General features: G+C 43.2%; 1 protein-coding gene across 3 annotated transcripts in view; it reads left to right on the top strand.

Annotated features, from left to right (window-relative positions):
• Positions 1-16,556, top strand: part of PNCK (pregnancy up-regulated nonubiquitous CaM kinase) — a 167,743-nt gene extending 151,187 nt beyond the window's left edge. For all 3 annotated transcript variants that reach the window (XM_077283804.1, XM_077283801.1, XM_077283803.1), the window contains exons 10-12: positions 12,617-12,704; positions 13,839-13,961; positions 15,476-16,556. In XM_077283804.1, the coding sequence (XP_077139919.1) occupies positions 12,617-12,704; positions 13,839-13,955 (205 nt within the window). In that variant the 3' untranslated portion in view covers positions 13,956-13,961; positions 15,476-16,556. The remainder of the gene's footprint in view (positions 1-12,616; positions 12,705-13,838; positions 13,962-15,475) is intronic.
• Positions 16,557-17,859: the final 1,303 nt, after the last annotated feature.

The following is a 17,859-nucleotide window of genomic DNA, read 5'->3' as shown; positions in this document are numbered from 1 at the left end:
GTTGCCTTCCTCGTCTGAGTTGGTTCCTTTGTTTTTTCAAAATGTGGTTCGCTTGCATGGTATTCCTGAAAATATCGTTTCTGATAGGGGTACCCAGTTCGTTTCTAGATTTTGGCGGGCATTCTGTGCCAGGTTGGGCATTGATTTGTCTTTTTCGTCTGCCTTCCATCCTCAGACTAATGGCCAGATGGAGCGAACTAATCAGACTTTGGAGACGTATTTGAGGTGTTTTGTGTCTGCGGATCAGGATGATTGGGTTGCCTTTTTGCCGTTGGCGGAGTTTGCTCTTAATAATCAGGCTAGTTCGGCCACTTTGGTTTCCCCTTTCTTTTGCAATTCGGGGTTTCATCCCCGTTTTTCTTCTGGTCAGGCGGAGTCTTCGGATTGTCCTGGAGTAGATGCTGTGGTGGATCGGTTGTATCGGATTTGGGAACAAGTGGTGGACAATTTGAATTTGTCCCAGGAGAGGACTCAGCGGTTTGCTAACCGCCAGCGTCGGGTTGGTCCTCGCCTTCGTGTTGGGGACTTGGTGTGGTTGTCTTCCCGTTTTGTCCCAATGAGGGTTTCTTCTCCTAAGTTTAAGCCTCGGTTCATCGGTCCCTATAGGATTTTGGAGATTATTAACCCTGTTTCCTTTCGTTTGGACCTCCCGGCATCTTTCGCTATCCATAATGTTACATAGTTATTAAGGTTGAAGGAAGACTGTAAGTCCATCTAGTTCAACCCATAGCCTAACATGCCCTAACATGTGTTCCATCGGTCGTTGTTGCGGAGATACGAGGTGCCGGTGGTTCCTTCTGCTGAGCCTCCTGCTCCTGTGCTGGTTGAGGGTGAATTGGAGTACGTTATAGAGAAGATCTTGGACTCCCGTATTTCCAGGCGGAGACTCCAGTATCTGGTTAAATGGAAGGGCTATGGTCAGGAAGATAATTCTTGGGTAACTGCCTCTGATGTTCATGCCTCGGATTTGGTTCGTGCCTTTCATAGGGCTCATCCAGGTCGCCCTGGCGGTTCTTGTGAGGGTGCGGTGCCCCCTCCTTAAGGGGGGGGTACTGTTGTGATCCGCTTTTTGGGCTCCTCTAGTGGTGGCTGGTGGTACTGGAGACTTGTGTGTTCTTTTCTGCCTCAGCTCACCTGCTTCCATCAGTTTTGGGAGTTCCCTATTTAGCCTTGCTCTCCAGTCACTTCCTTGCCGGTCATCATTGTAACCTGAGTCTTTCAGTTGCATGTTCCTGCTACCAGTCTGCTGATCAGCTAAGTGGACTCTTGTCCTTTTTGTTTTGTATTTTTGTCCAGTTTACAGTTTGTCATTTCCTGTTACTGGAAGCTCTTGTGGACTGAAATTGCCACTCCTGTGTCATGAGTTGACACAGGAGTCTTAAAGTAATTTCAGGATGGGTTTTTGAAAGGGTTTTTCAGCTGACCGTGAAGTCCTCTTTTGTATCCTTCCTCTATCTAGTAAGTGGACCTCGCTTTGCTAAATCTACCTTCATACTGTGTATGTCTTTTCCTCTGAACTCACCGTTAATATATGTGGGAGCTACTATCATCTTTGGGGAATTTCACTAGAGGTAAGCCAGGTCTGTTCCTTCCTCTTCCAGGCGTAGTTAGTTCTCCGGCTGGCGCTTGGCATCTAGGCAGCCGTAGGAATGCTTCCTGGCTACTGTTAGTTGTGTGGTAGATTTAGGTCACGGTCAGCTTGAGTTTCCATCACCCGAGGGCTAGTCTGTTATTTTGTGTTTCTGATGTTCCCATGCCATTGGGGAATCATGACAATAGAGGTGTTATCAGTCATTTTACAGGAGGAGGTGAGCTGTGACATCACCTATTGTGAATGGTGGATCCTGTGTTATCTACTGTATATACAGGTGTTATCAGTCATTGTACAGGAGGAGGAGGTGATCTGTGATATCACCTATTGTGAATGGTGGATCCTGTGTTATCTACTCTATATAGAGGTGTTATCAGTCATTGTACAGGAGGAGGGGAGCTGTGACATCACCTATTGTGAATGGTGGATCCTGTGGTATCTACTGTATATAGAGGTGTTATCAGTCATTGTACAGGAGGAGGTGAGCTGTGACATCACCTATTGTGAATGGTGGATCCTGTGTTATCTCCTGTATATAGAGGTGTTATCAGTCATTGTACAGGAGGAGGAGGTGAGCTGTGGCATCACCTATTGTGAATGGTGGATCCTGTGTTACCTACTGTATATAGAGGTTATCAGTCATTGTACAGGAGGAGGAGGAGGTGAGCTGTGATATTACCTATTGTGAATGGTGGCTCCTGTGTTATCTACTGTATAGTGAGGTGTTATCAGTCATTGTACAGGAGGAGGGGAGCTGTGACATCACCTATTGTGAATGGTGGATCCTGTGGTATCTACTGTATATAGAGGTGTTATCAGTCATTGTACAGGAGGAGGTGAGCTGTGACATCACCTATTGTGAATGGTGGATCCTGTGGTATCTACTGTATATAGAGGTGTTATCAGTCATTGTACAGGAGGAGGTGAGCTGTGACATCATTTATTGTGAATGGTGGATCCTGTGTTATCTACTATATATAGAGTTGTTATCAGTCATTGTACATGAGGAGGTGAGCGGTGACATCTCCTATTGTGAATGGTGGATCCTGTGTTATCTCCTGTATATAGAGGAGTTATCAGTCATTGTACAGGAGGAGGAGGTGTGCTGTGACATCACCTATTGTGAATGGTAGATCCTGTGTTATCTACTGTATATAGAGTTTATCAAATATAGGTAAACTGACTGAACAGCAATCTAGTCTGAACAGGTGCATAACCAAAAAAGACTTACATAGCAAATAGATCAATGGCTGCACTCAACTGTACTAAAGCAAGGAAATGTGCAATACATGAAATGTGAATAGCATAATGGCTTGTGAAATCTATGAAAAAACACATGAGATGCTTAGCACAAGATTTGGCCAAAAAATGTGAGCACATCCACCAAACGTCAAGGTAATCTCAGATCGGGTGGGTCCCTGACCTGACTGCCTAGTGTGAACACTTACCTATGGCTAATAACATGGTAAAGCCTGCATTTATAGGAAGGTCGGAACCAACTGTGTTTGGATGTAATTAAAATCACAGCATGGTGAAGGGCAATCTTGCCTTACGCACACGCAGTGTGCTTTGTCCAACTGCGGGCAAAGCCGAAAAGCATTAGTGCGCATGCGCCGGCGCAGTATGTCCCGGAAATATTTCGCTGTGTTCCGGGACATAGTGCGCCAGCGCATGTCCACTAATGCTTTTCGTCTTTGCCCGCAGTTGGGCAAAGCATACTGCGCGTGCGCAAGGCAAGATTGCCTTGCGCAGGCATGTTCTTCGGAGGAAAGCGAATCAACTTCAAGACAATATTGCGGCCAGCGTGCGGCCAGTGGGAAAGGAAGGGGTGAATAAAAGACCCGAAAACACTGCCCATCGGACCAAAAAAAGGGCCCGCCAAATTCAGATGACAGGTTCCCTTTAATTTTACATGAGACTGTTACAGCTCTTTGGGGTTTTTATGTGGCAGGGTTTATGAGGTCCCATAATTTGGGGATGAACTGTTGGGGTTCTGTGTCCCTGGTTATTGCTCCGCTCAGCCTTCAGTGTTCAGCATGTTTTTAGGGCTCACTCTAGGTTGGGGCATTTGCCCAGGTTTGGTAGGAGGCTGGCCCTGTTTACACCATGTCTCTTTTTATGATAACTGCGCTCCCTTACCAGAACACACAATTATTTTTTTACTTTCCCGCTAATTATGTTCTGCGTTCCCCAATGTTTTGCTTTTGTATTTCTTCTGTTTGTATTGAAACAGAAAAATACATCTTCATCCTTCACAACAAGCCAGCATCCTGCGGCCCCATGGTGCTTGGCACGACTCCCGGCATTGCTCCCACTGCATTCTGGGAGAGCGTGGAGTGCGACTGTAATGAAATGAGTTTTTATGTTTTATGTGATGAGTAAATAGAAGACATTTAGAGCAAATTCTATTTTTATATTTATTAGATCCATAAAGTCGTTCCACTTGATACATGTTTCTTTGTATATATCCTCTAGTAAAAAAAAATCATTTAAAAGAAATATGATGTAATACAGACAACCAGGTCCCAGAGCTGGAGACATGAGTCATCGATATTCCGTAATGAGAATTCTATTTCCAATGCAATTTGGTTTCTCGGTGGTATTATACATCCTGCTGCCAAATTATGGACCCATTAACCTAACATACAAGTTGCCCATATAGAAGGATGGCCAATATCAAAAAGTTGCAAAGGCTTTTTCCAAGTATACAGCTGATGTTTTAAATTCTATCTGGTCTCCATGGTAACAGACTAAAAACACACCTTGAGTCTTCTGATCTTGCAGTTTAAATTCTGTCTCCATGGTAACAGACTACAAACAAACCCTGGGTAGTCTGATCCTGTCGTTGACTCCCTAAACTCCCTTTTCTTAATAATCCACAGTCAGATCGAGGAGACAAAAACGGGCCATACACTTAAATGGGTTTTCCCATTAACTACATGTTTCACATAAGTCATCAATATATGATCACTTGGGGTTAGTCTGCTAGGACCTGCCACACTCCAAAAATGGCAATCCCAAGGTCCCTGTTTGAATCCATTGATGGTATGCATGCTTGAACACTGCTCCATTCACTTCTCTGGGTCTTTGCGTGACTACCGCTCCCATAGGCTTTGGGACACCTATTTTCTCAGGGATTGGACCCCAAGTGATCATCACTTAGCACCCATACACAAGCTCAGCTCAGCTGAGCATACAGTCATGGCCAAAAGTGTTGACACCCTTGAAATTAATCTAGAAAAAGAAGTATTACTCCTGAAAATTATTGCAATTACACGTATTTTGTTATACACATGTTTATATCATTTGTGTGTATTGGAACAACACAAAAAAAAACAGATAAAAAAGGCAAATTGTACATAATTTCACACAGAACCCCCAAAATTGGCTTGACAAAATTGTTGGCACCTTTCCAAAATTGTGGGTAAACTTTGTTTCAGGCATGTGATGCTTATTCAGACTCACCTGTGGCAAGTAGCAGGTGTGGGCAATATGAAAATCACACCTGAAGCCAGATTAAAAGGGGAGAAGTTGACTCAATCTTTCATTGTGTGTCTGTGTGTGCCACACTAGGCATGGAGAACAGAAAGAGGAAAAGAAAACTGTCTGAGGACTTGAAAAACAAAATTGTTGAACAATATCAACAATCTCAAAGTTACAAGTCCATGCCCAGAGATCTTGATGTTCCTTTGTCCACAGTGCTCAACATAATCAAGACGTTTACAACCAATGTCACTGGACTTGGGCAGCAGAAACATTGATACAAGATTCAAAACCGGATAGTCCAGATGGTGGATAAGCAGCCCCAGTCAAGTTCCCCAAAAATTGAAGCTGTCCTGCAGGTTCAGAGTGCATCAGTATCAGTGTGAACTATCCATTGACATTTGACTGAATGAAACACTATGGCAGGAGACCCAAGAGGTCCCTACTGCTCACACATAGACATAAAAAAGCTAGACTGCAGTTTGCCAAAATGTATGTGAGTAAGCCAAAATCCTTCTGGGAAAGCGTCTTGTGGACAGATAAGACCAAGATAGAGCCTTTTGGTAAAGCACATCATTCTACTGTTTCCTGAAAAGGGAATGAGGCCTACAAAGAAAAGAATACAGTACCTACAGTCAAATATGGTGGAGGTTCAAAGATGTTTTGTAGTCGTTTTGCTGCCTCTGGCCCTGATTGACTTGTCTGTGTGCAAAGAATCATGAAATCTGAAAATTACCAAACCAAAGAATTTTAGGTCGCAATGTAGTGCCCAGTGTCAGAAAGTTGGGTTTATGTCCTAGGTCATTGGTCTTTCAGCAGGACAATGACCGCAAACATACTTCAAGATGAACCCAGACATGGATGAAAACAAAGCACTGGAGAGTTCCGAAGTGGCAGCAATGAGTCCTGATCTAAATCCCATTGAACACCTGTGGAGAGATCTTAAATTGATGTTGGGCGAAGGCGCCTTCACATATCAGAGACTTGGAGCAGTTGGCATAAGAATAATTGTTAAAAATTCCAGTGTAGCTGTGTAAAAAGATTGTTGATGGTTATAGGAAGCGATTGATTGTAGTTATTTATTCCAAAGGGCGCGCAACCAAATATTACATTTTGTCCAACTTATTTATGGGGTTTTATGTGAAATTATGTCCAATTTACCTTTTTTTGTTTGTTCTAATACACACAATGGAAACAAACATGTGCATAACAAAACATACTGTGGTGCAGTGACCCACGTTACAGCCAGGGGGCGCTGTGTGTGTGCTTCAAGATGCGCTTGGAGGCATAAATGTGATGAGACAAAGTCCGTCAGGAGTGTAAATGGCCGGTGTGTGTGTTGCAGAGGAAGACACTCTGCGCTGTCAGTCTGAAGTTAGGTTACATACATAGTTACATAGTTATTAAGGTTGAAGGAAGACTTTAAGTCCATCTAGTTCAACCCATAGCCTAACATGCCCTAACATGTTAATCCAGAGGAAGGCACAAAAAACCCATGTGGCAAAGAGTAAGCTCCACATTGAGGAAAAAAATTCCTTCCCGACTCCACATACGGCAATCAGACTAGTTCCCTGGATCAACGCCCTATCAACGAATCTAGTGTATATACCCTGTAACATTATACTTTTCCAGAAAGGTATCCAGTCCCCTCTTAAATTTAAGTAACGAATCACTCATTACAGCATCATACGGCAGAGAGTTCCATAGTCTCACTGCTCTTACAGTAAAGAATCCTCGTCTGTTATTATGCTTAAACCTTCTTTCCTCCAGACGTAGAGGATGCCCCCTTGTCCCTGTCTCAGGTCTATGATTAAAAAGATCATCAGAAAGGTCTTTGTACTGTCCCCTCATATATTTATACATTAAAATAAGATCACCCCTTAGCCTTCATTTTTCCAAACTAAATAGCCCCAAGTGTAATAACCTATCTTGGTATTGCTGACCCCCCAGTCCTCTAATAACCTTGGTCGCTCTTCTCTGCACCCGCTCTAGTTCAGCTATGTCTTTCTTATACACCGGAGACCAGAATTGTGCACAGTATTCTAAGTGTGGTCGAACTAGTGACATGTATAGAGGTAAAATTATGTTCTCCTCATGAGCATCTATGCCTCTTTTAATACATCCCATTATTTTATTTGCCTTTGTAGCAGCTGCCTGACACTGGCCACTGAATATGAGTTTGTCATCCACCCATACACCCAGGTCTTTTTCATTGACGGTTTTGCCCAGAGTTTTAGAAATAAGCATAGTTATACATCTTATTAGTTCTACCCAAGTGCATGACCTTACATTTATCCCCATTAAAGCTCATTTGCCATTTATCAGCCCAAGCTTCTTGTTTACATAAATCATCCTGTAATATAAAATTGTCCTCCTCTGTATTGATTACCCTGCAGAGTTGAGTGTCATCTGCAAATATTGAAATTCTATTCTGAATGTCCCCTACAAGGTCATTAATAAATATGTTAAAAAGAAGAGGGCCCAATACTGACCCCTGTGGTACTCCACTGCTAACCGCGACCCAGTCCGAGTGTGCTCCATTAATAACCACCCTTTGTTTCCTATCCCTGAGCCAGCTCTCAACCCACTTACACATATTTTCCCCTATCCCCATTATTCTCATTTTATGTATAAACCTTTTGTGTGGCACCGAATCAAAAGCTTTTGAAAAGTCCATATACACTACATCTACTGGGTTCCCTTGGTCCAGTCCAGAACTTACCTCTTCATAGAAGCTGATCAAATTAGTCTGACATGAACGGTCCCTAGTAAACCCGTGCTGATACTGGGTCATGAGGTTATTCCTCATCAGATACTCCAGTATAGCATCCCTTAGAATACCCTCCAGGATTTTACCCACAGTAGAGGTTAAGCTTACTGGCCTATAATTACCGAGTTCAGTTCTTGTCCCCTTTTTGAATATTGGCACCACATTTTCTATACGCCAGTCCTGTGGTACAGATCCTGTTATTATGGACTCTTTAAAGATTAAAAATAATGGTCTATCAATGACTGTACTTAGTTCCTGCAGTACTCGGGGGTGTATCCCATCCGGGCCCGGAGATTTGTCAATTTTAGTGATTTTTAGACGCCGCCGTACTTCCTGCTGGATTAAGCAGGTGACACTTAATGGGGAATTTTTGTTATCACTGATCATATTGTCTGCCATGGGATTTTCTTTTGTAAATACTGATGAAAAAAAGTCATTTAGCATATTGGCTTTTTCCTCATCCTCATCCACCATTTCCCCCAGACTATTTTGAAGGGGGCCAACACTTTCATTTTTTAGTTTCTTACTATTTACGTAGTTAAAGAATATTTTGGGATTATTTTTATTCTCTCTGACAATGAGTCTCTCTGTCTCAATTTTTGCTGCCTTGATTTGCTTTTTACAGGATTTATTTAATTTTTTGTATTTATTTAATGCCTCATCACTACCTACTTCCTTTAATTCTCTAAATGCTTTCTTTTTGTCACTTATTGCGCCACTTACAGCTCTATTTAGCCATATTGGTTTCCTCCTATTTCTAGTATGTTTATTCCCATACGGTATATAATGTGCACAGGTCCTATCCAGGATGCTAATAAACGTCTCCCATTTACTTTGTGTATTTTTATGTCTCAGGATATCGTCCCAGTTAATTGCACCAAGATCATCTCTCATCCATTGGAAATTTGCCCTCCTGAAGTTTAGTGTCCGTGTAACCCCTCTATTACACATCTTATTAAAGGATACATGAAAACTTATTATTTTGTGATCACTATTCCCCAAGTGACCCCCAACCCTTATATTTGCTATGCGGTCTGGCCTGTTGGTTAATATTAGGTCTAGCAGTGCCCCCCTCCTTGTTGGGTCCTGAACCAGTTGTAAAAGGTAATTGTCTCTCATAGTTGTCAAAAACCGATTACCTTTGCTGGAACTGCAGGTTTCTGTTCCCCAATCTATTTCAGGGTAGTTGAAGTCCCCCATAATAATGACTTCTTGAGTCGCAGCTTCATCTATTTGTTTTACGAGGATATTCTCCATTGATTCCATTATTTTTGGATCAGTAATTTATTATTTTTTCCCCCTCCCCTTATCTCCACCCACAGGGACTCTACATTTTCATTAAATTCACCTATATTATCACGCCGGATGGGTTTTAAGGCCGATTTTACATACAGACACACCCCTCTCCCTCGCTTACCTGTACAGTCATTTCTGAAAAGGCTATATCCCTGCAAGTTAACAGCCCAGTCATGGTTCTCATCCAGCCATGTTTCAGATATCCCCACCATGTCATAATTATGCTCCAACAACATTAATTCTAATTCGTCCATTTTGTTGGCGAGGCTTCTGGCATTAGTATACATGCACTTGATGTTCCTCTCTGTACCTCTATTCTTTCTTAAATTATTAACTGTTCTAACCCCACCCCCCATGCCACCGCCACCCCCAACTTCCTTATTTGTGCCCAGGTCTCTATCTGCACTATCTTCTCCTCCTATAAAATGAATACCCTCCCCCCCATTCCCTAGTTTAAACACTCCTCCAACCTTCTAGCCATTTTCTCCCCCAGCACAGCTGCACCTTCCCCATTGAGATGCAGCCCGTCCCTAGCGTAGAGCCTGTAGCCAATTGAGAAGTCGGCCCAGTTCTGCAGGAACCCAAACCCCTCCTTCCTACACCAATTCTTGAGCCACTTATTAACCTCCCTAATCTCCCGTTGCCTCTCTGGCGTGGCACGTGGTACAGGCAGTATTTCAGAAAATACCACGCTGGAGGTCCTTGCTTTCAGCTTGCAGCCTAATTCCCTGAAATAATCTTTAAGGATCTTCCATCTACCTCTAACTTTGTCATTTGTGCCAATGTGCACCATGACCGCTGGGTCCTCACCAGCCCCTCTGTCCACCCCATCAGCGATGTGTCGGACTCGAGCGCCAGGTAGGCAGCACACCGTTCGACGATCCCTGTCTTTTTGACAGATTGCCTGTTCCCCTAATAATTGAGTCCCCCACTACCAGCACCTGTCTGGCCTGCCCTGCTCTCCTATTTCTCTCCTTACTGGAGCAGTCACTCCTCCGGCTTTCAGAGGACATGCCTGGCAGTGCTACCCCTGTACTTGCACCCCCCTCATCTGCCAACTTAGCAAACTTATTGGGGTGTACCAGATCAGGACTAGCCTCCCTGGCACTCTTCCCTCTACCCCGCTTTCTGAATGTCACCCAGCTAGCTACTTCACTGTCCTGCAGCTCCATCCTACCATCCCCCCCTCATCTATCCCATTGAGCGTCTGCTCAGTGAGCAGAAGACTCCTCTCCATATTGTCTATGGATCTCAGTGTTGCCAGCTGCACATTTAGATCCAGAATCTGGGCTTCCAAATACACAACGTGCTCACATCTCACACAGCAGTATGCACCCTCGACCGGCTGATCAAGGACTGCATACATGTGGCAAGATGTGCACTGGATGGCATTAACAATAGTGGAGCACATTTCCTAATGGGGATTGCACCAGACAAAAGCGTTAAATAAAAATAAATACAAAGTATTAATAAAACACAGACAGCAATTCAGTAATTCCTCCCTTGGAAACTCCCTGAATCCAAAGTCACTGAATCACAAGTCACACTTACCGCCGTTCACACTTACGCTCAGGTCACACTCAGCTCGTTCACACTCGCTAAGCTGAAGATTTAAAGATTTTTTTTCCCCTCTGCAACAATCTACCTTGCTGTTCAATGCACTTCCAAAAAGGGAAGTGGTGTGCTGGGACCTGTAGTCCCACAAATAGTTGTATAGTTCTAATGGGAGACTGGAGGGCTAGTTATGAAAGATGGGAGGGTCAGACTAGCCACACACACCCACACTCCCACCCAGGGGAGTGGTTACACCTAGATAATGTGACCAGGGTGTGGGTCACATGGTCTGACTGCATGGATCTGTTGGATCCATGTGCAAGGTCCTGGACGGTCGGTGTTGGAGTCTCCTGGTATGGAGAAGTCCTGGAAGCACCTGACACCGTGGACCTAGTGGACGGTCAGTGTTGGAGTCTCCTGGCAGCGGAGATGTCCTGGAAGCACTGAAGAGTGAGTCCTGCAATAGCCTGTGTGTTGGATTGTCCTGAAGTGGGCTGGAGTCCTGGAAGCACTGCTGAGGCTATGGACTGAATGCTCGAGGTGTTGGATTGTCCTGCTATGGACTGGAGTCCTGCAAGCACCTGATAAGAGTGAGTCCTGAAATAGCCCGTGTGTTGGATTGTCCTGGGATGGACTGGAGTCCTGGAAGCACTGCTGAGGCTATTGACTGAATGCTCGAGGTGTTGGATTGTCCTGGTATGGGCTGGAGTCCTGCAAGCACCTGGTAAGAGTGTGAGTCCTGGAATGGTCAGGGTGTTGGATTGTCCTCGGATGGACTGGAGTCTTGCAAGCACCTGGTAAGATCATGGACTGATGGCCTGTGTGTTGGAAGTGCCTGTGATTGGACTTCCTGGAAGCGCATGGAAAGGCTGCATCTACAGAGCCTGAGACGGTTTCTGTGTTGGGGAAGCTACAGTTCCTACTGTGGGTCTGGACTATCCGAGGTGCCCTGGTCACAAGGACGGTGATCCCAGTGAGGCAGTTTCCCTGTGAACCAGCACTGGCAGGAGTCAGTGTGTGGAGCCGGAGCTCCTGAGAGGTAACCCCTGGTATGGGAAAAAACCTGTAATATACGGCAGAGACATATCTGCCATTGGAACAGACTGCTGGTGGTTAATATGTTCCGTTGATGCATACAGTGAACTGTAATGAACTGTGCAGTCATCTGGTGACTGGAGAGATAAGGCGTGACTATTGAATGCTTTGTAAAGCCACACGTGTTAAAGTAACAGACTATGTGTAAGCTGGTGATGTACAACCTGACTTACGGTGCGGTTTATGACGCTTTAATAAACCGGAATGGACTTAATTTTTGTGAGATATCGTGCTTGTATGCGTTATTCCCGTGCAAAGCGAGTGTCCCCCAAGACCCGAAGTAAGGGAAACGTTACAATACGGAATTGCAGTAATTTTCTGGGAGGAAAACAGGATCAAGGATGTCAACACTTTCGGCCATGACTGTACATCATTTTTTTTTAAAGGTCAGAGGTGAATAAGCCACTCTCAGACACTATGTTGCTGGATCGAAGGATCAACAATGTTGAAATCCAACGTGCCTGATCTTTCTTTTTCCTGAAAACTAACATTAGAGGTGTTCAAAAATTGCCTAATCACAGCGATATTGGCAGGTTTGAATGGCACAAGTTTTTCTAATGTGTGTCGTCACAGTAAACATGTGAATGTGCTGGATCAGATTATAATTCTAAACATCAAGCAACAATAGTGCCTAACCCACCTTTTATTGGAAGCCCAAATTCCCAAGTTTTTTTTTCCTGGGACTGGATCAGCACCTGGCAGTTGGCTAGGATGATGTCTGCCAAAAATTTAGATTGCATGGTGCTCACTGTGACTACTGTCAGGAGGACCACATACACCTATATTCTCTGTTGATTTGATAAATGATGCCATTTTACATTCCGCAGGATTTCTGGAGACACCGCTCTAGATAGAGACATCCATGGGTCAGTAAGTGAACAAATCCAGAAAAATTTCGCCAGAAGTCAATGGAAGGTGAGTTGGTGGTAGAGGGAGGTATCTTAGGTATGAATATATGGAAGATACATGTGTAAACTACCTTGTAGGCCCCATTATGGGACCAACATTGCACAGATGGGTCTACATTACTGGTGACCAGGTAGGGAAGACCACTCCATGTTGGTTTATACTGAAATTTGCTGAATCTATAGTATTTATTTAAATGTGACCAACAGTTTCAAAGTGGATGCTATAATCCGATCTTTAGTCTTGGGTGCATCTTATCAGATGAATGTTGAATACTGGGTTGATGCTTTAATGGTCAGGACATCTTTGAAAGGTCCCATCAGATGAAGGGATGACCTAATCAGAGGATAGGTGAAGAGTACTAGATCTGTTTAAGGCCCCTATACATGTTGGACTAATTTCGGCCAAACCCGCCGCTGTTGATTGGTCTAAAGTGTATGAGGGACCTCAATATATGATGTCAGGAGAGATAAGGAGCCAGCATGTCTGATTTTGGACTGACAATCGTTTTGTTCTCTAAGAGGCAAGCCACCATCCTAGATGTCTGAAACAAGCACTGTTGTGTATGGAGGAGTCGGCGAGATAGCTGCCTGCCAGATGATCAGCTGACAGTTATCTAAAGTGTGTTGGGGTGCTTTAGACCACCAGACTGGTAGTCTTCAGCCCCCCCCAGTTAAGTGGAGTGGCAGTGGAGCATGATCTATGATCCTGCGATAGTGCTTTGCTAGTCTCAAAAAGAATGAATGACGTGGCAGTCCACATGCCCGAACCCCGCTATATTCAAACTTGGAACAAAAGTACCACATTGTGCCGATCGATGGGAGTCCAAGGTCCACATCTAGTGGTTAAAAGGAGTCTGTCACTCACAAAGTAAACATTAAACCAGCTATATAGTGATATATGGGAATTAGCCCTTATAATTTGCAAATGAGGGGGGCTTCAGGGCACCCAAGACCTCATTGAACCCTGACCCCCCCCACCTCATTTTACATTTTGAGGGCTTTCTGCTACTTCTGATTCCCAGTGCGAGCACTGTCTGAACTGGGCTTACCCTGAAGCTAGGGCTGTAATATGGCTGTAATATGGCCCTAGTCATGGCCATAGTGATGTATACCTAATGTTTGTCTTTATATATCTATTTAGAGGGCCTTCAATGCAACCTCATTTTTGCGCCACATCACTAAGATGGGTCAAAGTGCCGAGACCGAAACGGAAGAAACACAAGGACAAGCCGTCCCGCATCAAAAGGATAAATGGTGATTAAAGGTGAGAAGGTGACAATAGAGAAGAATGGGAACCAGATGTTGGGTGGATAGAGGGAACCTTAGATGTGTCCCTCAAAAATAAATTCTAACTGCTATCAAGAAGTTAGAAAGTTTCCATCATAAAGATCAACCATAGATATGTCCTAATATAGAAAATGCAACTTTTCTGAGATTACGAAAGTCATAGACATATTTTTGCATATGTGAATGTCATGACATGTAGATGATATGAAAGAAATATTGGAATGCTAAAGGGGGTCTCCAATTTAGACAATCCTTACTTGTTAGAAGGGTTCCTTGATATTAAACTGATAATGGCATCCCCCCCTACTGTAGGGAAACCAGGTAGTGTATAATTTCCATATAGCACCACCACAGGAAAAATTTTGCATCACATTGTGCCCATTCAAATAAAAGGGTGGTCTGTATAATGCAGGACAGATCATGTCCTCTCTCCTCCTGTACCAGTTATGACTTGTATTGTTTAAGATTATTGTACTTGTTTTTATTATGTATACCCCTCCTCACATGTAAAGCGCCATGGAATAAATGGCACTATAACAATAAATAATAATAATAATAATGTCCTCCGAAGCAAGAGATGTAGCTGCCCTTCATTCTGGGGTATAGAAGAGAATCCCGGACCTCCCTTTATTAAAATGGGTATTCTCAGATTTGGAAGTTATCACTTATCAATAGATAGGGGACGGCATCCCAATCACTTCGAGTCCAACCACCGGAACCCCTGCTGATCCCAAGAATCTGGGCTCTGAAGAGTTATATGTGAATGGGGCGGTGGTTGACCAGGAGCACTGCCGCTTCATTCACTGTTAATGGAACGGCCTTTGAAAGCTGGGCACCGTGCTCTGCAGGTGTTCAGCACTCCTATAAGAATAGACGTGAGGCACGTTTCATGATCGAGCACCACTCCATTCACACAGGGCTCTTCAGAGTCCTGATTCTAGTTTGAGATCGATGGTGGTCCCAGGGGTCAGACCCCAGTGATAGGTGAAAACTTCCAAACTTAAGAGTACCAGTAAAACTCAGGATTCCCAGATAAGGTGTATGAAAGTGGATTTTCTAAACAGGACAACACATTTAAAGGGTTTTGGTCTCTTTCTGGCTAAATTTCTAAATAGCATTACTTCATCCATACCAATCAAGATGCAGGTGGTCATCTAGTATTATGTGACTGCCACTCTGAATCTCCTCTATCGGTAATTGTACTTAATGTTTTAAGAGAGTCCACAGAAGAAGACAGACCCGGGAAGCAGTCACATGGTTATCCACTGGACCCTGGGCCAATGCCATCTTGCTTGCTATGGATGCCTTCAACCAGTGTTTACATCAATGACCCATAGGCAGCTAAGGGTCTTGAAACGCTTCTTAGGGTCAAGCAATGGGGATATTTATGATTGTTCATGTCAGTACAGAACACTTTAGGGCGCTAACCAGAAAGTGGACAACTCCTTTAAGGAACGACATACTAAACTTGTTACTGCTGTCTCCTTACAGCTGGAATGTGAAGACTTGACGTCTGGAGTACCCTCGTCCTAGGGATCTCCATGTCAGGCACTACACCCTTGCATGAGCTTGTGGTGACACCTGTCTGCATGATGCCTTCAGCAGCCAATGGCTGTTCTTCCCTTAGCCCACCACGGCCCCCTTTAACTTCCTTCCCCTCAAGCCGGCCCCAGTTTTGAGATGGAGCACAAACATCACTTCAGTATTATTGATTCCCATTGTGTCCTCATACAACGGACCAGAATGAGACCAAGAGGATTCACTTGCTGGGTGTCCAATACTCTATTGCAACTTTGAAGATGACGATGAAAACAGGAACACTGCACTGTGATATTCTTCATATATCTCCATCTAAAGCCCCTTTACTACATACTAATATAAGAACTTTCCAAGACCTAATGGTCTTTGTGTCAAAGTCCTAAGATCATAAGAAGCATATTATTAAAGCCATATATGGTGCCCAACGACCTGACTTGTCTAAGGTCACCAATTAGCCATTGCCATTCTCGTCATCGGCCATACTCATGAGTTACATTACTCTAAAAATACGATTTCCCCATGAAAAATAAAACTGAGGTACAATAATGTGCATGGAATCACTAGTGTCTCAATGGAGAGGACACCAAAAACGACAAAGATGGTAATAAAAGATTACCCTTAAGAAGAAATGTCTGGGACCTGCGAGGCTGGGAAGATCATGAGCTGAATTTTCTTTGGGTTATGGACATCTTGGCTGTGTAACTTCTAGTGGAAAAGCGTTGCCGTGATTGTAAACCCTGGGGTCTATGTACCAAACCACAGACCAAGAGACTACCATGCTTCCTTGTCAAGATGTGACATCTATGTCGAGGAGAGTCTTTCGTGAAACACTTTGTGGGCTCACCATCATTCATTAAAAAAAAAACCTTTCCCCAGTGAAGATGTGCCAAAAATGTTGAAAGTGTGCTTAGGCTTCTGGTGTCATTATGAAACACATAGTTATTGGTGTATTAGGACTGTGGTTTAGTTTCTGGAAGAGTGTACTCTTGTGATCTTACTGTAATAAACTAAATACAAGTGCTAACCCCCAAAATACTATTGTGTCGAGTTTTTTAATGCTTTTTTTCCCCAAAGCACCAAGAAGCATAGCGTTTGTGTTTGGCAGGGATTAGACTGGTGGCAAAATTTTGCTCCCTCAATGACCAGGAAGATCAATGTTGAATGAGTAAAGCAGCCAGCAGTGGTTTTGTCATCTTGGACACAGCCTCAAATTCCTATGCAGAGTGCAGCAGTCAAGAAGAGTTTGTCATCAGCTGCTGAGCTCTGCATAATGTAGACAGCGACTGAGATGACAGTGTAATGAAGCAAGCATCTTGGTCTCTGCCTCTGCAGGGCGCAACAGCCAATGAAAAAATAATTTTAATTGCTGTGCTCTGCATAGGCAGCAACAGAGATGACAAAGGCTGTGCAGCTAATGAATGGAGAAGGTATGGAATCATATACATTGTGTTCTCCACCAGCTCTCTCTCTGCCTCTTCCCTCATTGGTAATTTTGTGATAGCAGAGGCAGAGACCTGCCCCAGTGCTAAAAAAAGTGTCACATGTAAACAACAAATAAAGCAATTCATTAGAAAAATAATAACTTCTTACATTCTACACACTTTTTCTAAACCTACCTAGGGCTAGGATAATATAATTGTTGCTATAAAAAAACACAGAAAATATAATTAAAAAATAAACAAAAATAATATATGTGTGTGTGTGTGTGTGTGTATATATATATATGTATATATATATATATAAATATATATATATATATATATATATATATATATATATATATATATATATATAATCTTTTATTTTGTTTTATTTTATGTTGAATTTCAGAAAAAAAATAGAGGGCCAAAGGGCAAACTATAATTACATCAGTATTTCCTTAAAATATAATATATGTGCTTGGAAGAGAAGGGGTTCAAAACTGGGCGCAAGGTATACACCGTGTGCCTTGTCCCGAACTCTGGAAGTCCACGGCATAGCCTAACCCTATATATCATCCTATATAGACCAAGACATACATTATGGAGCTCCGAGCATCCAGTTATCTCCATATAAGGATTCACTTTCCCTCGGGAACCTTATGGGATCTGTTATTTCTTAGCCATGACCATAGATAAGAACGCTGCTCTTATTATATAGGTATGACGCGGACCAGACATGAAGAAGTAGCTAGGAAGGGTCTACAGCTAAAAGTATCTCAACTTTACAACTACAGATATCTAAAAGAAGAATTACAATTAGAATTCTGGGGTCTTTTATTAGTATTTTTTTGTTTTGCTTTTTTCCAGTGTTTTATTTGTTGTACAGATCTCCAAATCCCCTGCAGAAATCTTGCC

This window comes from Ranitomeya variabilis, chromosome 2 (assembly GCF_051348905.1).
Source record: "Ranitomeya variabilis isolate aRanVar5 chromosome 2, aRanVar5.hap1, whole genome shotgun sequence".
Taxonomy (NCBI): Eukaryota; Metazoa; Chordata; class Amphibia; order Anura; family Dendrobatidae; genus Ranitomeya; species Ranitomeya variabilis.
This window is presented reverse-complemented; position numbering and strand designations above follow the sequence as displayed.